The sequence below is a fragment of the Oncorhynchus nerka genome, linkage group LG22 (genome assembly GCF_034236695.1).
Source record: "Oncorhynchus nerka isolate Pitt River linkage group LG22, Oner_Uvic_2.0, whole genome shotgun sequence".
In the NCBI taxonomy this organism is placed as follows: Eukaryota; Metazoa; Chordata; class Actinopteri; order Salmoniformes; family Salmonidae; genus Oncorhynchus; species Oncorhynchus nerka.
In genome coordinates, this window is record NC_088417.1 from 39017702 (window position 1) to 39042766 (window position 25065).

A 25065-nucleotide genomic window follows, 5' to 3' on the forward strand; every position below is an offset into this window, starting at 1 on the left:
GAAATGCGCAGATACATTTTGTGTAAGGTACTGTAAAACCTAAAAACGAATTATTGGCCCATCGTCTCAGCGAATGCTTGAAATAGCTGATAAGAACCTTGATAGTGCTGCTGCAAGTGGTATGTTTTTTTTTGTTGTGTGTGTGTTTTTATTTTAATTTAGTTTTTGAGTACGTATGTGTGTGTGTATGTATATGTGCGTATGTATGTATGTATATACAGGTACCAAGGAAAATATATAGATTAAGAAAAATAAATGCTTTTATTTGACTTTATCATTCATTTTAATTGTATTTTAATTTTTTCAAATGTATTATTATTTTTTGACTTTTTATTTTTTTAAAGCCTGTCACATCTGTGAATGTGGAATGTGTTTTGTTGGTTGATTGAAAAACAAGAACTTTAAGAAACTTTAAATTGAAAAAAAAAAAAAAACTCTTAAAGATTAGCCCCTTTTTTTCAATTTTCGCCTAAAATGACATACCCAAATCTAACTGCCTGTAGCTCAGGCCCTGAAGCAAGGATATGCATGTTCTTGGTACCATTTGAAAGGAAACACTTTGAAGTTTATGGAAATGTGAAAGGAATGTAGTAGAATATAATACGACAGATTTGGTAAAAGATAATACAAAGAAAAAAAAAGCCGTTCTTTCGTATTTTTTTTGTACCATCATCTTTGAAATGCAAGAGAAAGGCCATAATGTATTATTCCATCCCAGGCACAATTTAGATTTTGGCCAGTAGATGGCATCAGTGTATGTGTAAAGTTTTAGACTGATCCAATGAACTAATGCATTTCTGTTAAAAGTTTTGAATCAAGACTTCCCAAATGTGCCTAATTTGTTTATTCAAAATTGTGCACTCTCCACAAATAATAGCATGGTATGCTTTCACTGTAATAGCTACTGTAAATTGGACAGTGCAGTTAGATTAACAGGAATTTAAGCTTTCTGCTAATATCAGATATGTCTATGTCTTGGGAAATTCTCTTTTTACTTAAAACTTCTTCCGGATCGGTGTCCCTTCCACGGGGCGGTTTAGCTAACGTAGACTGATGCGATTAGGGTGAGGTTGTAAGTAATCAAAAGTAAATGTAATTGCTAAAATATACTTAAATATCAAAGTAAAAATATAAATAATTTACAGCTCTATTTTATTTATAGATAGCCAAGTGCACACTCCAACAATCAGACATCTCTACAAATGAAGCATTTGTGTTTAGTGAGTCCGCCAGATCAGAGGCAATAGGGATGACCAGGGATGTTCGCTGGATAAGTGTGTGAATTTGTCAATTTTCCTGTCCTGCTAAGCATTCAACATGTAATGAGTACTTTTGGGTGTCAGGGAAATGTATGGAGTAAAAAGTACATTATTTTCTTTAGGAATCTGGTGAAGTAAAAATGGTCAAAAATATAAATATTAAAGTACAGATACCCCCCCAAAACGACTTATTAGTACTTGAAAGTATTTTTACTTAAGTACTTTACACCACTAGATAAGATGCACCTTTTCACTGATGGCACATGATGGCCATTGAAATGCCAAATGGACTGGTGTAAATGAAGGAACACGCATATGCGCGCGCACACACACACACACGCACACACACACAGTAACCGTTTTTTGATGCTCTCTCTCTCTCTCTCTCTCTCTCTCTGTATCTCTCTACTTGTCATCTCTTTGGCACTGTTCGGCTGAAGAGGCAGCTAATGAGCTCAAACTATTCCCAGGTCCACATTCTCATCTATCTCATCAAGACACACTACACACACACACACTTTGTCTTATCTGCTTTCATTCTTTATTCTGTACCTGAACACAGCAAACCAAAGCAGACTCCTGTGTTATGATCTATACAAATCATTATTTTTCATCAATCAGCTTTCATCTGTCTTTGACACCATTTTGCCTCTTTCTTGCTGATAATACTATCTTACTAATAGAGGACTTCCTAGGACTGAGATATTTCTCTAGACTGTCTCTGCTCACAGAAGATCTTGTCTCTGTGTGTATGTCTGTAACCCCTTCTCTCTCTCGCTCACTCTCTCTCTCTCTCTCTGTTATAGGGGATCTATGCGCGCCACCTCCTGGGCAATGCCAGTGCTCCCAATGCTGCCCAGTTTGGCCAGAGTGTGGAGCCGTTGGCCCAGGTTGGGCTGCAGATTGCAGAGAAGTATGTTGGTTGACATGATACTAAAACTACAGTCTTATCATCTCATACTAGTGCCTGTATGTAATATGGTGTGAAATGGTATGTTTGTGCGTGTCTGGCTGTTTGTAGCCCCTCCAGGTCGGGCCCTGCTGATGCCAGACTGTTCCTCCAGACTGCTAAAGGCCAGGCTGTCCACCAGCAGGTCACAGAGTTCATGAAACAACACGTGCTTCCTGCTCAGCAGGTCAGTTGAAAGGTCAGGGGTCAAGAGCAGAGAAGACAGAAGGAGGAATTACAGGGCACTGTATGAGTCAGAGTGGCGGTCAGGGTAATGAGGTACAGAGAGTGCCGGAGGGAGCAAGCTAAGTGCACTCACACTTACATCCGTCAACAAAGAGACAAAATTGTTCATTCTGTCACATGCCTCATAAAGAGCATCTGGGACGTATTAAATGGAAACCACGGCGGATATAAGACAAGCGCTTGTAGAAGAGCTGAAGATTCCATATCCTCATTGAGTCGGTCTCTTCTGTGGGCATTATACATTTCTGTCTGAAATGTACTGTATTGTGAAGTTGCAACCTCCTGAATTAGTCCACGCTTTGTATATTCACCAGTGGATGACTGACTGTTTTCCCCCAGGAAGTATCAGAGTACTACTCTAAACACGCCCACTCGCCCCAGAGATGGCACCCCCCGCAGGTGATAGAGGATTTGAAGGTAAGGAAGGACATGGTGGGGGGGTGATGTTGGTGTTTTTTGATGGTCAGCTCTTGTAGAGTGTTTGCGGAATAAGGTGAAGTTGCCCCTAGACATTGATCTTGGGTCAGTTTAGCATTTACCCCCATTAATGCTTAAGGTTAGGATTGGGGGAGGGGAAGCTGATCCTAATCTGTACCAACGGGGAAACTCCACCCTAGAGCGGTGTTTGAGTTCAGAGGTCATTTAAGATGTCCCCCCCCCCCCCCTAGGCGAAGGCCAGAGAGGCGGGGCTTTGGAACCTCTTCCTGCCGGCAGTAAGCGGTCTCAGTCAGCTAGACTACGCCCACATCGCAGAGGAAACGGGACGATGCCTCTACGCCCCCGACCTCTTCAACTGCCAGGCCCCTGGTAAGGCATGGTCACCACTGACTAAGCCTGTTGAAGTTACTGTCTGATAGTCTTTTGCTGATGCACCAGGCTGATGCACCAGGTAGATGATTTTCATGTTCGGAGCCATTCATGATTAATATATGTATCTTATCTAATGATGTGAATCATGCTTCATGTTTACGTAATTATTATGTCATAAATTAAGTCATGATGAGTTATAACATCGGACTGTAAAATCACCAGGAATTGAGAAAAACAAATGTGTTTAAGTTAGGAAATCTGTTCCCAAGTATTCCTATGAATAAAAAGAGGCATACAGTGTGTGATCGTGTCTCAATGTAATCAAGGTATGAAATGAGTGTTCTTTAAATAAGCAGTTTATTTTGGGGCTTAGTTGTGGTCAAGTTGCAGTGTACAAATGATTTATAAATTAGGTTGCATTGATATGATGGTGTCATTGGATAATTCCTAGATCTATGGTTGTGTTTGCCCCTACAGACACCGGGAACATGGAGGTCCTCCACATGTTTGGTACTGAGGAGCAGAAGAGAGAGTGGCTCCAGCCCCTGCTCAGTGGACAGATCCGCTCCTGCTTCTGTATGACAGGTACGCCCTCAGGCCCAGGGCCATGCTTTAATATATGGCTACACTATATCCCTGCTGTGTATTCATGTATCTCTATATAAGGCTCTGCTTCATCCTAGTCGTGTCAGTTCACGTAGCACAAGACGATATGACGTGATGGATCGCATTAATAAAGTTAGTAAAGGTCGCCAAACATTATATGGTGATAACTCATCCCTTGTGCCACAAATATGCACTCTTAAATGAATTCGCTCCTCCTTCTTTTTAATTAAGTTTTGATTTATAATTTCGACAGGAGGCTAGGAAAGCTCTCTTACTCATAAATAGACTAGTGACATGCTTAAATGGCAGCCATTTTGTGGCAGTACGTTCACCACACATGACCCTTTGGAAAGTACACTATTAGAAGAAGAAAAAAGGTGCTAAGTAGAACCGTACAGGGTTCTTCAGTTTGTCCCCACAGGGGAACCATTTTTGGTGCTGGGGTGAACCCTGTATGTAGGGTTCTTCAAAGAACTCCCTGTATATGGTTCTACCTAGAACCCTCTATGAAGGGTTCTGCCTAAAACCCTCTATAAATGGTTCTACCAAGAACCATTTTATCATCTAAATGTTCTTCCTAGAACCGCCTATGAAGGGTTCTACCGAGAACCCTTTTATCTTTGGATGGTTCTTCCTAGAACCCTCTTATGAGCAGTTCCACCAGCCTTATTAGGCTTTAACATTTTGTTATTTCAGACAGTACATTACATATATCATAAGACCTTTCTTTGAGGGTCTAGTTATACCTCAACATAGTGGTGTTACAGGCTGAGTACAGCCTGTAAAATACATTTAGAAATGCATATTATTCAATTATTGCACCCACACTGCTCACGCCCGCCAACGAGTGTTGCGTTGCTAACACGGAACCCAAACCGGCTGCGTGCGTGCATACATTTATTTTGTCCCCCACACCAGACGTGATCACGACACGCAGGTTAAAATATCAAAACAAACTCTGAACCAATTATATTAATTTGGGGACAAGTCGAAAAGAATTAAACATGTATAGCAATTTAGCTAGCTTGCTTGCACTTTTGCTAGCTAATTTGTCCTATTTAGCTAGCTTGCTGTTGCTAGCTAATTTGTCCTATTTAGCTAGCTTGCTGTTGCTAGCTAATTTGTCCTGGGATATAAACATTGAGTTGTTATTTTGCCTGAAATGCACAAGGTCTTTCATAGTATTACCACGATGACCGGCAACAAAGTTTGTCTTTTCAAATCACCCACGAGGGGTATAACCAATGAGGAGATGGCACGTGGGTACCTGCTTCTATAAACCAATGAGGAGATGGGAGAGGCAGGACTTGCAGTGCGATCTGCGTCAGAAATAGGAATGACGGCCTCCTGGGTGGCACAGTGGTCTAAGGCACTGCATCACAGTGCTAGCTGTGCCACCAGAGATTCTGGGTTCGAGTCCAGGCTCTGTCGCAGACGGCCGCGACCGGGAGGCCCATGGTGCGGCACACAATTGGCCCTGCGTCGTCCGGGTTAGGGAGGGTTTGGCCCGCAGGGATATCCTTGTCTCATCACGCACTAGCGACTCCTGTGGCGGGCCGGGCGCAGTGCATGCTGACCAGGTCGCCAGGTGTACAGGCTCTGTCGCAGACGGTGTTTCCTCTGACACATTCGTGCGGCTGGCTTCCGGGTTGGATGGGCATTGTGTCAAGAAGCAAGACTGTAGACAAAACTGTAATTACAACCAATTGGATACCATGAAATTGGGGAGGAAAAAATGGGTAAAAAAAAGAAATAGGAATCTCAGACGCTCGTTGACGTGCACGAGCAGTGTGGGTGCAATAATTGAATGACATAGATTCCTTAATTTATTTTGCAACGCTGGCACACATGACGCGAGCGGTGTAGTCCGGGTATAAGGGCTAAAAATAGAATTCAGTTATATTTCTGACACAGATCGCGCTGCAAGTCCTGCCTCTCCCATCTCCTCATTGGTTTATAGAGGCAGGTATTCACGTGCCATCTCCTCATTTGTTATATCCACGTGGGTGACTGAAGACGAACGAGGTCAGTGGCGGTAATGCACCTAATTTATGAAAGTTGCCAATCGCAATATAAAGTCAAGAGACCCTTCCAAAAAGGGTTATTCTGATCGAAACGGTTCTTGGTAGAACCCTACCTCTTCTACGAGTGTAATAACCCTGTTAGCATGCTTGTGGGGGTGCTGCCTCCACTCAGACGACCCCACCTGAGGGGAGAGGAGGTTGTATATTCATCCCAGCTCTGAGTAGAGCTATCTCCATAAAGACACTGAACACTCTGAGCGAGGCCTGTGGGACCACACCATGAGTCAGAATGTTGAGAATGAGCCATCCCCCTCTGTTTGTTACCCATTACAGAGAAATTGTATGCATCGCAAATGGCACCCTATTTTCTATATTGTGCACTACTTTTGACCAGGGTCCCTGGGGCTATGTTAGAGCTCTGGTCAAAAATAGTGCACTAAGTGGGGAATAGTGTGCCATTTGGAACACATAAATAGTAATGTAATGATGTCAGAAGGGACGATAGTGGGCGTTAGGTTCCCTTGTGTTCCTGCAAACACAGATGTTGTTTCCGAGGTGTTTGTGTGCGTCATCGGTCTGGTTGATTTCAGATGAGCCTCCCACTCCTGTGTACACTCTGTGTACACATTCCTGGGAATTTACTGTGCACAGAGAAACCTTCACTCTAGAGTGGATCAGTGTTTGGACTAATTAAAGAGCGGTTCACACACACGCGTACACAGAGAGGTAGTGTGTCCCGCTGTGTTAAACACTACCCAGTGATCTCTGGGTGGGTGCGTTTCCTGTCCACAAGACTTAAGAAAAGGGTTAACCCGCACATTGCCATGCTTTTCCTGTTTGCGGTGCAGCTACAGCCCCAAAGTTGACATAGTCGGTAAAAAAAACATGTACTGTACCAATAACTCCCACACAATTTTAGCTCTGCCGTTTTACCCTGTCAACAGAGCCTGATGTGGCCTCCAGTGACGCCACCAACATGGAGTGTACCCTTCAGAGGGACCAAGACCATTACATCGTCCACGGGAGGAAGTGGTGGAGCAGTGGTGCGTAAAACCTACTTGTTGTCTCACTCACTTTTTGAATTCCGGGTTTATTTATAATTCCAGCTGGAGACTGGGTAAGCAGGGAAGCCTATTCATTGTTCAATTACTCCAAAATAGACCATTGACACTCTTAAATGAGTCGCGAATGAATAAATATTGAAGGGCTCTCTCTCCATTTCTCTCTCTCTCTCTCTGTTTGCATGCCACCGAAGCAGAAAGGCCTAAAGTGTTTAAGCTTAATTGTGACTCCTCCCGTGCTATTTGAACAATGCTCTAACTGCCTGAGAGCAGTTACTACCCAAAAGCAGCGCTTCTTTTCATCTCTCTACCCAAACACACTAATGAGGTAAACATTTTATCCTCTCAGCCACACATGGCTTACAGAACTCATTCATGGAACCAAGACAAACAAACACTGAAAGGACCATGTTAAACATTGTGACGTGTGAGTTTGTGCTTTTAAAGGCCATTTTAAGGATTGTGTGACTGTTTATTTCTTATATTGACTCAGTTTTTATATAGTGAATGAAAAGGTTTATTTGTGGGATCTTTGACAAAGATGCAGATACCAGTTACTCCCCGGCCAAACAGTATCTCCACCCTATAAGCCAGGGATCATCAACTAGATTCAGCCGGGGACGATTTTTCTAATCAATTGGAGCTAATTTCCTGGTGCTTTTGCAGTCTTTTATGTCCAACAATGATACAAACAAAAAATTGTACCAGTCAAAAGTTGACACACCTACACATTCAAGGGTTTTTATTTTATCTTTACTATTTTCTACATTGTAGCATGATATTGAACACATCAAAACTATGAAATAACACACATGGAATTATGTAGTAACCAAAAAAAGTATGAAACAAATCAAAATATACTTTATATTTGAGATTCTTCAAAGTAGCAACCCTTTGCCTTGACGACAGCTTTGCACAATCTTGGCATTCTCTCAACCATCTTAATGAGGGAGTCACCTGGAATGCATTTAAATTAACAGGTGTGCCTTGTTAAGTGCCTTGTTAAATGCCTTCGGAAAGTATTCAGACACTTAGACTTTTCCACATTTTGATGTTACAGCCTTATTTAAAAGTTAATTTAAATAAATGTTTTTCCTCGGCAATCTACACAATACCCCATAATGACAAAGCGAAAACAGGTTTTTAGAAATGTTTGCAGATGTATTAAAAACGTAAATCCCTTATTTACATAAGTATTCAGACCCTTTGCTATGAAACTCGAAATTGAGCTCAGGTGCATCCTGTTTCCATTGATCACCCTTGAGATCTTTCTACAACTTGAATGGAGCCCGCCTATGGTAAATTCAATTGATTGGACATGATTTGGAAAGGCACACACCTGTCTATATCAGGTCCCACAGTTGACAGTGCATGTCAGAGCAAAAACCAAGCCATGAGGTCGAAGGAATTGTCCGTAGATTTCTGAGACCGGCATGTATCAAAGCACAGATCTGGTGAAGACTACCAAAAAATGTCAGCAGCATTGAAGGTCCCCAAGAACACAATGGCCTCCATCATTCTCAAATGGAAGAAGTTTGGAACCACCAAGACTCTTCCTAGATCTGGGAGGTGACCAAGAACCCGATGGTCACTCTGACAGAGCTTCATCTCCACTGTGGAGATGGGAGAACCTTCCAGAAGGACAACCATCTCTGCAGCACTCTACCAATCAGGTATGTATGGTAGAGTGGCCAGAAGGAAGCCACTCCTCAGTAAAAGGCACATGACAGCCCACTTGGACTTTGCCAAAGGCACCTAAAGACTCTCAGTCCATGAGAAACAAGATTCTCTGCTCTGATGAAACCAAGACTGAACTCTTTGGCCTGAATGCCAAGCGTTACGTTTGGAGGAAACCTGGCACCATCCCTACGGTGAAGCATGGTGGTGGCAGCATCATGCTGTGGGGATGTTTTTCAGTGGCAGGGACTGGGAGACTAGTCAGGATCGAGGCAAAGATGAATGGAGAAAAGTTCAGAGAGATCCTTGATGAAAACCTGCTTGAGTGGCCCAGCCAGAGCCCAGACTTGAACCCGATCGAACATCTCTGGAGAGACCTGAAAATAGCTGTGCTGCAAAACTCCCCATCCAACCTGACAAAGCTTGAGAGGATCTGCAGAGAAGATTGGGAGAAACTCCCCAAAAACAGTTGTGCCAAGCTTGTAGCGTCATACCCAAGAAGACTCAAGGCTGTAATCACTGCCAAAGGTGCTTCAACCAAGTACTGAGTGAAGTACTGAATACTTATGTAAATACGATATTTCCGTTATATTTTATTTAGTGAATTACAAAAAAATATATAAAATCCTGTTTTTGCTTTTTCATTTTGGGGCATTGTGTGTAGATTGATGAGGGGAATTTAAAAAAAAATCTATTTTAGAATAAGGCTGTAATGTAACAAAATGTGGAAAATGTCAAGGGGTCTGAATACTTTCCGAAGTCATTGTATGCCTGTAGATGTTGCTAACTGACCCCCTCAATCACTGTCCGCTGTAGGACATATTACAGATGTTCCCCCACTCACAAACTGTGGTTTGAGGCCCTCTTCATTTAAACATTCTCTTGGAACACTGGCCTGTTGTTTTCAGTATCGGCACGGAACATATCCTTAACCCTTTCAAGACTGTCTTGTAAAGGGCCTCCCGGGTGGCGCAGTGGTACGGGAGTTGTAGCGATGAGACAAGATAGTAGCTACTAAAAAAACAATTGGAAACCATGAAATTGGGGAGAAAAAAGGGCTAATTTTTTTTTAAAGAGTAAAAAAATATTTTAAAAAGACTGTCTTGTATTAATTCAATCTGAGAGAAGTTGAGAATGTATGGTCCTGTCTGGTTCCGTTAGTAGAGCAATGACTGGATCGTGGGTTCAATTCCCGTTTGGGACCACCCATATGAAAATGTATGCGCGCCCTACTGTACGACGCTTTGGATAAAAGTCTTCTAAAAGGCATATATTATTATGTTGCCCATTTACCTGTGATTCATCTGATAACACTTGGTATGACGGTGTTGACACTGTATTGAACACACAATGTTCTCTGGCATTGGATAACATATTTTGGATATGAATACATTCTGTGCCCGCATTGTTTTCCCTCTAAAGCCTCTAATTCACGGTTCACTTTTTTGCGGAGACGACTGTCTCTAATGCCAGTGACGTTTCCTATCACGTTTGACAACGTCTAATTGGATGTACATGTAGGTGGTTTCTAAACCCATGAACAAACAGAGTCGTGGTCTGAGTGAATAACCGAGACATCATTATCCTGGAAACTAGTGGTTCTCCTGGATTTCCAGCATTCGGGTTCAATTGAAGGAGGAACATTATGCATTTAGTCATTGATGATATAGAGAGATGCCAATCACTTACCGAGACGGTAATTTCTCGACTATAATATAAATGTGTATACTTTACACAACATGTAGCTTAGAGATGGCCTTGCATTTGGTAGATATTCAAATATTTTTTTTTACAGCTGTTTATTTATTGGTGTTATACAGTAATGACAGCAGAGCAAATGTATTTCACCAACTAAACCAAGTGTCAAGATACTTGAGTCGTATCATGTGACAGTTGGCACAGAAGTGACAGTTGGCACAGAAGTGACAGTTGGCACGTGATACAATCAGTCAGGTGCAGCTGTAAAAGTTCTTAAGAATCTGAGGAGCCATGACAAATTGTTTCAGCCTCCTGAGGGAGAAGAGGCACTGCTGTGCCTTTTTCACAACGGAGCTGGTGTTGAGTCCTCAGTGATGATATTAAGTCCTCAGTGATGTGGACACTGATGATCTTGAAGCTCTCGACCCAGTCGATGTGGATGGGGGTGTGCACCCGCCCCTGTTTCCAGTAGTCCATGATCAGCTCTTTGGTCTTACTGCCAGCTCTCTGACCTCTTCTCTATAGGCTATAGGACTTACCACCGTCATGTCGTCAGCAAACTTGATGATGGAGTTGGAGTCGCGTGTGGGTGAACAGGGAGTACAGGAGGGGGCTAAGTACACACCCCTGGGGGCCCCCATGTTGAGGGTCAGGGTGGCGGAGGTGTTGTTGCCTACTCTTACCACCCGGGGGTCGAGAAGTCCAGGATTCAGTTGCAGAGGGAGGTGTTCAGTCCCAAGGTCCCAAGCTTGGTGACCAGCTTGGAAGGGACTATGGGGTTGAACGCCGATCTGTAGTCAATGAACAACATCCTCACATGAGGTATTCCTCTTTTCTAGGTGGGAGAGGGCAGTGTGGAGTGCAATTGAGAATGTGTCGTCTGTTGGTGCAGATCTGTTGGGGCAGAATGCAAATTGGAGTGGGTCCAGGGTGTCTGGGAGGATGGAGTTCATGTGTGCCATGAACAACCTTTCAAAGCACTTCATAATTACAGATGTGAGTGCTACAAAGCGGTAGTCATTGTGGTGGGATGCCATAGAGTTTTTGGGACCAGGAATGATGGTAGTCAGCTTGAAACATGTGGGGGATTACAGACTGGGACAATGAGAGGTTGAACGTGTCTGTGAAGACGCCTGCCAGCTGGTCTGCACATTTATTTTGAAAAAATGACCTTCGTTTTGAAGTCATACTGAGACAAGGGTCTCTCTAACAGATGAGCCCTGCATAAATACATCAAACGTATACAATTTACACAACATATGAAGAAAAATGGACATATTTATCAACATAGAGGTCTCTGATCATAACTCTGAACTGACCAAGGGGGGCCAGAACTGGAAGTTGTTCCACATGAAGGGCACAAAAAAAAACTAAAATCAACTTTACTCAACTGTGGAGACTGAAGGGGCCTCCAGTGTTCTCCAAGCCTGAGACCGGCTTTGGTCATTTGTCAAGTCTAAATTGCATTAATGATGATAGATACATAGAACGTTTCTGCATGAGTGCTTTGTAGATAAACACAATAAAATGCTGCTCTCTCCTTACATACAAAGAGGCCCAACCCACTTTTTTGATACAAAACACAATGGTGAGTTCTATAACCATCACCAGTAATCAACCTAAGGACACAATGGAAAACAGTATCTAGTGGTTTAAGTGTAGATGATGTAGCATGCATATAGATAATATCCCCATAATCTATAATAGACATAAAAGTGGCCTGGACAATTTCCTTCCTATTAACAAAAGTCAGACATGCTTTGGTTCCGTAAAAGATCCCAACCTTGAACTTCAACTTCTTCACCAGCTCAGTGACATGTTTTTTAAAAGACAGTTTGTCATCAAGCCAGATACAAAGATATTTGTAGGAAGGAACTCTCTCCATTTGTGTACTGTTGTAAGTAGTCATTAGAAATGTAATGTAAATCTGGGTAATGGGACCTAGAAAAAAAGCATGCGTTTTGTTTTGTTTTGTTTGCACTTAACACTAACTTTAGATCTAATAACATTACATTGTTAACATTGTTATTTATATCAATTGTAAACAGTAGTGGGCTGAGTATCGTATCTTGGGTCACCACTCTATGTATTTCAAGGAACTCAGATTTGAACCCATCTACCTTGATGGCCTGAGTTCCGTCATTGAGATAATTATGAAACCATCAGTCTACAAATATGGCAGCACAATTATTTCTATCATTCAAGGCAGGTATTCCCAAACTGGGGTACGCGCAATGCCGTCGGGGTACGCCAAATAAAAATGTGATTCACAATTTTTTAAACTTTTTTTTTGGGGGGGGGTCTTCACATTTTCAGACAGTCCATTTCTATTTTCCAACAGGGCAATACATTTGGGTGAGTTTTTTTCCCCTCGCCTGAGTAGCTTCGTTTCACTGCCAAAAATAACATTTAGCCATCTAGTGTTCAGCGAAATAACAACACAATGTCATATACAGGTATACTCAAATAATTAACATCCAATCACATTAACCGTTACTCTCTCGCGGGAATTCCACTAATGGTCTGTATGTAGACAAAAGTAGCTGCTGCTCATGCTGGTATCTGTACTGATGGCACAAAAGCCATGACAGGGAGACAGTGGAGTGGTAATGTGCGTGCAAGCAGTTGCTCCCGACGCCACTTAGGTACACTACAGCATCCACCGGAGAGGCTCTTGCTGCCAAGGGAATGCCTGACAGCTTGAAAGACGTTTTGGACACTACAGTGAAAATGGTTAACTTTGTTAAAGCGAGGCCCCTGAACTCTCGTGTATTTTTTTAAATTGAGAGATGAGCTTAAAGTTTTTCACTGACCATTTTCACTTGTCTGATCGCTTGCATGATGACGAGTTTCTCACACGACTGGCCTCTCTGGGTGGTGTTTTTTCTCGCCTGAATGATCTGAATCTAGGATTACATGGACTCTCTCTGCAACTAGCCTCAATTTTGTCCCGCACATTGAATATATGATTAAGAAGTTGGAGCTCTTCTCTGTCTGCATTAACAAGGAAAACACACAGGTCTTTCCATCAATGTATGATTTTTTTTTTGTGTGCAAATGAACAAGTTTACGGACAATGTCAAATATGATCAATTTAATTTAATCAGAAGCCACTGCCAGATTTCTGGATTGGGCTACGCTCAGAGTATCCTGTTAAGACACTGATGCCCTTTGCAACCACGTACCTCTGAGAGAGTGGATTCTCGGCCCTCACTAGCATGAACAATAAATACAGGCAGACTGTGTGGAAAATTATTTAAGACTGAGACTCTCTCCAATACAACCCAACATTGCAGAGTTATGTGCATCCTTTCAAGCACACCCTTCTCATTAACCTGTAGTGAGTTATTCACAATTTTTTTATGAACAAATAAGGTTTTATATATGAGATGGTTAAATAAAGAGCAAAATTATTGATTATTAATATATTATTATTTGTGCCCTGGTTGTGACAAAAACTCACTCATTTTTATGTTTAATAAATGTATCGTACAGTGTGTGTGTGTGTGTGTGGCAGGCTCACAATGATGGCAAAAAACAACCGAGTGCGCTGACCCTGGTGCTAGAGGGGGTAGGCAGCTGGAGGTTGAATGTTTGAAGGGGTACGGGACTATAAAAAGTTTGGGAACCACTGATCTAAGGTATTTGTAATTTCATTTACAACTAGCATGGTAGCCGTAGTAGTGTTTAGGTCTGAATCCAGATTAACATTACGAATAACATTTACAGATTGAAAATAACAGCTATTTGTTGACCAATGATTCTAGTATTTTCGCAAGGCAAGGGAGCTTGGAAATGGGTAGATCATTTTCAAGATCACTATTACATGCTATGAACACTAATCAAGTCGTTCACTCAACTGAACGACTTGATTAGTGTAGTGTTAGCTAGCTACATAGTTGTCTTTGCTGTCTTCGTATCCAAGATAATTGTGTAGTTTAGAGTGTGTAGTTTTAGAGTGATTATCTTAATTTACCGAGGTTAGCTAGCCAGCTATTTGTCGTCCTTAATGTAGGAGACACTGCTAGCTAGCCAACAGCTAGCCAACGTCTACCGAACAGAACTTCCGCACTCAACAATCCGGTCGCATTTCGCTTCGCTCCACAGGTAGTATCACATTTTTCATTTCATTTCATTACAGTACAACGGCTTGATTTGTTTGATCGTAGCTAGCTACATAGCCGTCTTTGTATCAAAGATAATTGTGTAGTCTAGAGCGATTTCCTAGGTTAGCTAGCCAGCTATTGTCGTTCTTTTAACCTCTTAAGTCGACCCTCTACTTTTTTGAACATTCTGTTAAAAATCGCGCAACATTTCAGCGCCCTGCTACTCATGCCAGGAATATAGTATATGCATTTGCTTAGTCTGTGTGGATAGAAAACACTCAGACGTTTAAAAAACTGGTTAAATCACTGCTGTGGCTTTACCAGAACGGCATTTACATCGAAAAGCACAGGAAAAACTGATCACTGAAAATGGGAAAATATATCCATGCGCTACTTGAACCCATTGATAAAGGTGAACCACAATTAATTGACTGAGGTTGCAGTACCTACAGCTTCCACACGGTGTCTAGAGTCTTGTCATTTCCCTTCGAGTTTTTTCTTGGTCAAACACATGCAGGGCACCGTATTTCTTCAGGTCTAGGACCGGATATTTTCGTTGAGTTTCTAGCCGGACATTTTTCCAGACGGACAGCTAATGATCTTTACATCGCCTCCTGATGAATTTTATCGCTTATTAACGTTTACTAATACCTAAAGTTGCATTACAAACGTATTTGAAGTGTTTTGTGAAAGTTTATCGTCGACTTTTTGAATTTTAAAAAATGACGTTACGTTTTGAAACTATGTTTTTTTCGTTTATCACACAGTCTACATATAACGATATCTAGGCTTTATATGGACCGATTTAATCGAAATAAAGACCCAAATAGTGTTTATGGGACATCTAGGAGTGCCAACAAAGAAGATGGTGAAAGGTAATGAATGTTTTCTATTTTATTGTGCGGTTTGTGTAACGCCGAAATGCTAATTATTTTGTTTACGTCCCCTGTGGGTCTTTTGGGGTGTTACATGCTATCAGATAATAGCTTCTCATGCTTTCGCCGAAAAGCATTTTAAAAATCTGACTTGTTGCCTGTATTCACAACGAGTGTAGCTTTAATTCGATACCCTGCATGTGTATTTTAATGAACTTTTGAGTTTTAACTAATACTATTAGCATTTAGCGTAGCGCATTTGCATTTCCAGAGCTCTAGTTGGGACGCAAGCGTCCCGAGTAGAAGCAACAGGTTAACGCAACGTAACGTAATCAACACTGCTAGCTAGCCAGCTAGCCCCGAATAGCAGCACAGTAGAAACTATTACACTCAACGGAACGACTTGATTAGTGTAGTGTCAACAACGCAGCCAATGCCAGCTAGCCTACATAGTCAACAACGCAGCCTCTGCCAGCTAGCCTACTTCAGCAGTACTGTATCATTTTAATCATTTTAGTCAATAAGATTCTTGCTACGTAAGCTTAACTTTCTGAACACTCGAGACGTGTAGTCCACTTGTCATTCCAATCTCCTTTGCATTAGCGTAGCCTCTTGTGTAGCCTGTCAACTATGTGTCTGTCTATCCCTGTTCTCTCCTCTCTGCACAGACCATACAAATGCTCCACACCGCATGGCCGCGGCCACCCTAATCTGGTGGTCCCAGCGCGCACGACCCACGTGGAGTTCCAGGTCTCCGGTAGCCTCTGGAACTGCCGATCTGCGGCCAACAAGGCAGAGTTCATCTCAGCCTATGCCTCCCTCCAGTCCCTCGACTTCTTGGCACTGATGGAAACATGGATCACCACAGATAACACTGCTACTCCTACTGCTCTCTCTTCGTCCGCCCACGTGTTCTCGCACACCCCGAGAGCTTCTGGTCAGCGGGGTGGTGGCACCGGGATCCTCATCTCTCCCAAGTGGTCATTCTCTCTTTCTCCCCTTACCCATCTGTCTATCGCCTCCTTTGAATTCCATGCTGTCACAGTTACCAGCCCTTTCAAGCTTAACGTCCTTATCATTTATCGCCCTCCAGGTTCCTCGGAGAGTTCATCAATGAGCTTGATGCCTTGATAAGCTCCTTTCCTGAGGACGGCTCACCTCTCACAGTTCTGGGCGACTTTAACCTCCCCACGTCTACCTTTGACTCATTCCTCTCTGCCTCCTTCTTTCCACTCCTCTCCTATTTTGACCTCACCTCTCACCTTCCCCCTACTCACAAGGCAGGAAATACGCTCGACCTCATCTTTACTAGATGCTGTTCTTCCACTAACCTCATTGCAACTCCCCTCCAAGTCTCCGACCACTACCTTGTATCCTTTTCCCTCTCGCTCTCATCCAACACTTCCCACACTGCCCCTACTCGGATGGTATCGCGCCGTCCCAACCTTCGCTCTCTCTCCCCCGCTACTCTCTCCTCTTCCATCCTATCATCTCTTCCCTCTGCTCAAACCTTCTCCAACCTATCTCCTGATTCTGCCTCCTCAACCCTCCTCTCCTCCCTTTCTGCATCCTTTGACTCTCTATGTCCCCTATCCTCCAGGCCGGCTCGGTCCTCCCCTCCCGCTCCGTGGCTCGACGACTCATTGCGAGCTCACAGAACAGGGCTCCGGGCAGCCGAGCGGAAATGGAGGAAAACTCGCCTCCCTGCGGACCTGACATCCTTTCACTCCCTCCTCTCTACATTTTCCTCTTCTCTCTCTGCTGCTAAAGCCACTTTCTACCACTCTAAATTCCAAGCATCTGCCTCTAACCCTAGCAACCTTCTCCTCCCTCTTGAATCCTCCTCCCCCTCCCCCCCCCCTCCTCCCTCTCTGCAGATGACTTCGTCAACCATTTTGAAAAGAAGGTCGACGACATCCGATCCTCGTTTGCTAAGTCAAACGACACCGCTGGTTCTGCTCACACTGCCCTACCCTGTGCTCTGACCTCTTTCTCCCTCTCTCTCCAGATGAAATCTCGCGTCTTGTGACGGCCGGCCGCCCAACAACCTGCCCGCTTGACCCTATCCCCTCCTCTCTTCTCCAGACCATTTCCGGAGACCTTCTCCCTTACCTCACCTCGCTCATCAACTCATCCCTGACCGCTGGCTACGTCCCTTCCGTCTTCAAGAGAGCGAGAGTTGCACCCCTTCTGAAAAACCTACACTCGATCCCTCCGATGTCAACAACTACAGACCAGTATCCCTTCTTTCTTTTCTCTCCAAAACTCTTGAACGTGCCGTCCTTGGCCAGCTCTCCCGCTATCTCTCTCAGAATGACCTTCTTGATCCAAATCAGTCAGGTTTCAAGACTAGTCATTCAACTGAGACTGCTCTTCTCTGTATCACGGAGGCGCTCCGCACTGCTAAAGCTAACTCTCTCTCCTCTGCTCTCATCCTTCTAGACCTATCGGCTGCCTTCGATACTGTGAACCATCAGATCCTCCTCTCCACCCTCTCTGAGTTGGGCATCTCCGGCGCGGCCCACGCTTGGATTGCGTCCTACCTGACAGGTCGCTCCTACCAGGTGGCGTGGCGAGAATCCGTCTCCACACCACGTGCTCTCACCACTGGTGTCCCCCAGGGCTCTGTTCTAGGCCCTCTCCTATTCTCGCTATACACCAAGTCACTTGGCTCTGTCATAACCTCACATGGTCTCTCCTATCATTGCTATGCAGACGACACACAATTAATCTTCTCCTTTCCCCCTTCTGATGACCAGGTGGCGAATCGCATCTCTGCATGTCTGGCAGACATATCAGTGTGGATGACGGATCACCACCTCAAGCTGAACCTCGGCAAGACGGAGCTGCTCTTCCTCCCGGGGAAGGACTGCCCGTTCCATGATCTCGCCATCACGGTTGACAACTCCATTGTGTCCTCCTCCCAGAGCGCTAAGAACCTTGGCGTGATCCTGGACAACACCCTGTCGTTCTCAACTAACATCAAGGCGGTGGCCCGTTCCTGTAGGTTCATGCTCTACAACATCCGCAGAGTACGACCCTGCCTCACACAGGAAGCGGCGCAGGTCCTAATCCAGGCACTTGTCATCTCCCGTCTGGATTACTGCAACTCGCTGTTGGCTGGGCTCCCTGCCTGTGCCATTAAACCCCTACAACTCATCCAGAACGCCGCAGCCCGTCTGGTGTTCAACCTTCCCAAGTTCTCTCACGTCACCCCGCTCCTCCGCTCTCTCCACTGGCTTCCAGTTGAAGCTCGCATCCGCTACAAGACCATGGTGCTTGCCTACGGAGCTGTGAGGGGAACGGCACCTCAGTACCTCCAGGCTCTGATCAGGCCCTACACCCAAACAAGGGCACTGCGTTCATCCACCTCTGGCCTGCTCGCCTCCCTACCACTGAGGAAGTACAGTTCCCGCGCAGCCCAGTCAAAACTGTTCGCTGCTCTGGCCCCCCAATGGTAGAACAAACTCCCTCACGACGCCAGGACAGCGGAGTCAATCACCACCTTCCGGAGACACCTGAAACCCCACCTCTTTCAGGAATACCTAGGATAGGATAAAGTAATCCTTCTCCCCCCCCCCCTTAAAAGATTTAGATGCACTATTGTAAAGTGGCTGTTCCACTGGATGTCTTAAGGTGAACGCACCAATTTGTAAGTCGCTCTGGATAAGAGCGTCTGCTAAATGACTTAAATGTTAAATGTTAAACATATTCCAGTCAACGCTAGCAAAGCAGTCCTGCGGCAAAGCGTCCGCCTCGATAGACATTTCTTTTAACGGAACATGCCACTGGTACTTCCTGTTTGAGATTTTGTTTCTGAACAGGAAGCAGGAGTATAGAGTCATGATCTCATTTGCTGAAAGTGGGGGGGGAGGCTTTGTATGCTTGCTTGTGGGTTGAGTAACAGTGGTCTTTATCATCCTTAGTGGCGAAAGAGATGTGTTGATAGAAGTTGGGCATTACATGTCTTAGTGGCTCGGAATTAAAATCACCGGCAACAAGAAAAGCAGCCTCCGGGTACTTGTTCTCCTGGGTTGTTTATAGCCTTGTACAGTTTGTTGTTGTTGTCCTGAGGCAGAATATATACAGCAGTCAGAATAACAGATGACAACTCCCTTGGGTGGTAGAAGGGTCAGAATTTGATCATCAGATATTCCAAGACAGGTGAACAATAGGTTGAGACTTCCACTGCGCTAGCGTCTGCACACCATTTGGTGTTGATGAAGATATACAGTGCCTTGCAAAAGTATTCGGCCCCCTTGAACTTTGCGATCTTTTGCCACACTTCAGGCTTCAAACATAAAGATATAAAACTCTATTTTTTTGTGAAGAATCAACAACAAGTGGGACACAATCATGAAGTGGAATGACATTTATTGGATATTTCAAACTTTTTTAACAAATCAATAACTGAAAAATTGGGCGTGCAAAATTATTCAGCCCCTTTACTTTCAGTGCAGCAAACTCTCTCCAGAAGTTCAGTGAGGATCTCTGAATGATCCAATGTTGACATAAATGACTAATGATGATAAATACAATCCACCTGTGTGTAATCAAGTCTCCGTATAAATGCACCTGCACTGTGATAGTCTCAGAGGTCCGTTAAAAGCGCAGAGAGCATCATGAAGAACAAGGAACACACCAGGCAGGTCCGAGATACTGTTGTGAAGAAGTTTAAAGCCGGATTTGGATACAAAAAGATTTCCCAAGCTTTAAACATCCCAAGGAGCACTGTGCAAGCGATAATATTGAAATGGAAGGAGTATCAGACCACTGCAAATCTACCAAGACCTGGCCGTCCCTCTAAACTTTCAGCTCATACAAGGAGAGGACTGATCAGAGATGCAGCCAAGAGGCCCATGATCACTCTGGATGAACTGCAGAGATCTACAGCTGAGGTGGGAGACTCTGTCCATAGGACAACAATCAGTCGTATATTGCACAAATCTGGCCTTTATGGAAGAGTGGCAAGAAGAAAGCCATTTCTTAAAGATATCCATAAAAAGTGTTGTTTAAAGTTTGCCACAAGCCACCTGGGAGACACACCAAACATGTGGAAGAAGGTGCTCTGGTCAGATGAAACCAAAATTGAACTTTTTGGCAACAATGCAAAATGTTATGTTTGGCGTAAAAAACACACAGCTCATCACCCTGAACACACCATCCCCACTGTCAAACATGGTGGTGGCAGCATCATGGTTTGGGCCTGCTTTTCTTCAGCAGGGACAGGGAAGATGGTTAAAATTGATGGGAAGATGGATGGAGCCAAATACAGGACCATTCTGGAAGAAAACCTGATGGAGTCTGCAAAAGACCTGAGACTGGGACGGAGATTTGTCTTCCAACAAGACAATGATCCAAAACATAAAGCAAAATCTACAATGGAATGGTTCAAAAATAAACATATCCAGGTGTTAGAATGGCCAAGTCAAAGTCCAGACCTGAATCCAATCGAGAATCTGTGGAAAGAACTGAAAACTGCTGTTCACAAATGCTCTCCATCCAACCTCACTGAGCTCGAGCTGTTTTGCAAGGAGGAATGGGAAAAAAATTCAGTCTCTCGATGTGCAAAACTGATAGAGACATACCCCAAGCGACTTACAGCTGTAATCGCAGCAAAAGGTGGCGCTACAAAGTATTAACTTAAGGGGGCTGAATCATTTTGCACGCCCAATTTTTCAGTTTTTGATTTGTTAAAAAAGTTTGAAATATCCAATAAATGTCGTTCCACTTCATGATTGTGTCCCACTTGTTGTTGATTCTTCACAAAAAAATACAGTTTTATATCTTTATGTTTGAAGCCTGAAATGTGGCAAAAGGTCGCAAAGTTCAAGGGGGCCGAATACTTTCGCAAGGCACTGTATATACATATACCCCTCCCCATCTGGATTTCCCTGAATCCAATGTCCTGTCCACTCGGTGAATGGAGAATCAATCGAGTTGGATAGCCATGTTGAGTATCTTGTCCGAAAGCCATGTTTCAGAAAAATTAGGAATTTTGAACTTATGAGAGCCCTGTTGATAGCAAATCCAGGATATGAGGTCATCCATCTTATTATCAAGTGACTTTCCTTTTGGCCAATAGAATGGCGGGAAGTAGTGGCTGGTTTCCCCTTCGCTTTAGTCTCACCAGGAAGCTCGCTCTCCTGTGTAACAACTGCGCTGGGAGTTGGGAAGTAAGTACAGGGAGTGAGTGTTTTTTAAATAAATAAACTTGAAACACTCACCAACATGAAACAGAGTCAATAACACCTGAGGAAAGAACCAAGGGGAGTGACAGATTTAGGGAAGATAATCAAGGAGGTGATGGAGTCCAGGTAAGTGTCATGAGGCGCTGGTGCGCTTGACGATGGTGACAGGTGTGCGGGCTAATTAGCAGCCTGATGACCTAGAGGCCGGAGAGGGAGTATAAGTGACATCCTGCCTCTTTCTTGCTGGCGTTTCCACCTGATGTTAAGGATGCATCGCAGACACTTGTTTATGAAGGTCTGAGTTGTTGTTATTGTGATTTTTGTTGTCCTCCATATTTCTGGGCCACACAACAGCACTGAGTTAATGTCAGTGTTGAAATTATATTTTGGGGTGTTTTTTTTTATTTTCTTGTAGCTCCGGATGTTTCTAACACGGAACCCAAACCGGCTGCGAGCGTGCGCCATCGTGCGCTATCGTGCATAAATGTATTTTGCCCCCCACACCAAACGCGATCAAGTGCGCAGGCTAAAATATCAAAACAAAACTCTGAACCAATGACATTAATTTGGGGACAGGTCGAAAAGCATTAAACATGTATGGCAATTTAGCTAGTTAGCTTGCACCTGCTAGCTAACGTTAATTTGTCCTATTTAGCTAGCTTGCTGTTGCTAGCTAATTTGTCCTGGGATATAAACATTGAGTTATTTTACCTGAAATGCACAAGGACCTCTACTCCGACAATTAATGCACACATAAAACGGCCAACCGAATCGTTTCTAGTCATCTCTCCTCCTTCCAGGCTTTTTCATCTTTGAATTTATATGGCGATCCATCTAAACTTTCATTGTATTTCCACGACAACCGGCAACAAAGTTTGTCTTTAAAGTCACTCACGTGGGTATAACCAATGAGGAGATGGCACGTGGGTACCTGCTTCTATAAACCAATGAGGAGATGGGAGAGCCAGGACTTGCAGCGCGATCTGCGTCAGAAATAGGAATGAGTTCTATTTTAGCCCTTGGCGTCGCAGACGCGCGCAATAATTGAATAACATGGATTTCTAAATGTATTTCGCGACGCTCGCGCACCCGACGTGTCCGATCTGGTCAGCATGTAAGGGAGGTTACTCTCTTTTTGTATTCTGGCCTTTACGTCCTCCTCAGTTCCACCTTGTTTGGGGATGACGCTGTCCCAGTAGATGAAGTAACTGATGTCCTACGTAACACTATTTTCGCCATCACTGTATCCTTACCCCTTAAATTATTGGGAGCGTATATTGAGTGGACAAAATATTAGGAACACCTGCTCTTTCATCACATCGACTGACCAGGTAAAATCTGATCCCTTATTGACGTCACCTGTTAAATCAACTTCAAATCAGTGTAGAAGAAGGAGACAAATCCAAAAATGATTTTTAAGCCTTGAGACAATTGAGACATGGATTGTGTATGTGTGACATTCAGAGGATCAATGGACAAGACCAAATATTTAAGGTCCTTTTAAAATGAGTATTTTAGTATTTTTAAAATTTTATTTAACCTTTATGTAACTAAACAGGTCAGTTAAGAACAAATTCTTATTTACAATGATGGCCTACCACCACACAAAGGACACCCACACAACTGTGGGAAGCATTGGAGTCAACATAGAACCAGCATCCCTGTGGAACGCAATGACACTGTAGAATCCATGCCCTGAAAAATTGAGGTTGTTCTAAGGTCAAATGGGTGTGCAACTCAATTAGGAAGGTGTTCCTAATGTTTTGTACATTCAGTGTCTAGAGTTTGTCACCACTTCTTCTTATAGGATTCAAAATTCTACTTGCATCATAATATTGTCCAGATATAGGCCTACAACTTATATATAGATAACTCCAGCATTTATGTTTTCTCCCACTTATATCCATAGGAGATGTTTAACGAGAAAAACAGCTCGTTTCCATGCTGCGTTTGATTTGAGTAATTGACACTGTTCCCAAATGGGATAGTTGTGGTTTGTCTTCTCTATCATGACTGCAACAGTGCCACTAGAAATGACCTGATTTGACCCTGGACTCATGTAAATCTACCCTCTCTTTATGGAGGAATCTGGACTCATATACTGTATATATATATATATTTATTTTATTTTTTTGCTGCACTTTTTTTTTCTTTCTATTCTGCCCTTGATCTCCTTTTTCCTTCTCTTTTAAAATGAGTCGCTTTGGGGTACATTTCAGAGCTGTGTGACCGTGACGACTACAGCCCTTTACTGTGTGTGTGTGTGTGTGTGTGTGTGTGGTGATTGTAGTTTTAGCTGTAACACACTTCCAGGAGTGTGGTAATTTACTCCAATGACTCCCAGACCCATGGTGAGCCTCTTATCTGGAGGCCATAGTGACCCCGGCATTACAAGCAGACCCAGATGTCAACCATCTGGACTCATCGACTCCATGCAAGACTCGTTGATATCTGCTCATACCTAGGCTGACTCTCTGTTCATTGAAACATGGGTCCTATGATGGGATATTATGAATGATGACTATGTGGTGTACAGTAGAATGGCTGTTTGGTCGTTTTCCTCTGGCTCACTATCAGAGGATGTGGAATTGGTTAAGCTCTTCGGTTAAACCTCTTGGGAAATGACAATTTAGCTCAGCTTAGAAAAGGATACTTTAATGCCACTGATGAGCCTGATTGGTTTTGCTTGTTATCCTGGCTTGTATTGTACTTGTAGGCCTTTTCATGAGATGGATAGAGTAGAGACGTGACAGTAGGGAGCAAAGTAGAATAACGAAGGATAAAGTGATGGATGAAGAAAGACAGGTTGGTCTGAAAAGGAGAGGTTGATCTTAGTGAATAATGTACAGTGTAAATATGAATAGGTAGATACAGTATAGATATGTCTAGATATATGTATAGATGGATACAGTATATGTATGTATAGATAGATACAGTATAGATAACGTCTGCTTGTTTACCTACACACTAACCACACTTGACGGTTTACGGCAGAGGTGTCAAACTCAATCAGCGTTCTGGCCATATTGTACACTTTCCCTCTGCTGCGCGCTGTAAACGGAACACACGACAGCAGAGCAAATTGGCTGTAATTTCAGAAGAAGAAAAAAAACTGTTGTCGCATTTATACTCCCTTGTGTGTCCTATTGTCCTTTTGTAGTAAGGTATACTGTACCCTGCGTGTGAATACTTTATCATTTTTTGACAACCAATATTACATTTTCTTTAGGCTACAGTCGTTGGAACCCGAAACTTAGCATGGACAATGGCACTGACTGAATTTTCTACCAGACTGAACGTTTTAACTCCTCGTAGGCTACAGTTGAGCCTACAAACTTTCGGGCTGGTAGAAGATTTGGTCAGTGCCATTAGTGATGATATGATACAGCGCGCACTGTCTGGCTCGTGTGTGTGTGTGTGTGTGTGTGTGTGTGTGTGTGTGTGTGTGTGTGTGTGTGTGTGTGTGTGTGTGTGTGTATATGGGAGGAGGTGTGTGTGTGGCAATGCACTGTCGTTTGGCATGCAGCACTTTGGCAGTGCTTTCTGTGACTTGTAATGCAGCA

At 43.5% G+C, this 25065-nt stretch overlaps 1 protein-coding gene across 1 annotated transcript in view; it reads left to right on the forward strand.

Annotated features, from left to right (window-relative positions):
• LOC115105152 (acyl-CoA dehydrogenase family, member 11) overlaps window positions 1-25065 on the forward strand; it is a 68796-nt gene that overhangs the window by 9712 nt on the left and 34019 nt on the right. Inside the window, exons 8-13 of the mRNA XM_029626819.2 lie at window positions 2066-2172; window positions 2281-2395; window positions 2794-2871; window positions 3123-3261; window positions 3742-3849; window positions 6839-6937. Of these exons, the coding sequence (XP_029482679.1) occupies window positions 2066-2172; window positions 2281-2395; window positions 2794-2871; window positions 3123-3261; window positions 3742-3849; window positions 6839-6937 (646 nt within the window). The remainder of the gene's footprint in view (window positions 1-2065; window positions 2173-2280; window positions 2396-2793; window positions 2872-3122; window positions 3262-3741; window positions 3850-6838; window positions 6938-25065) is intronic.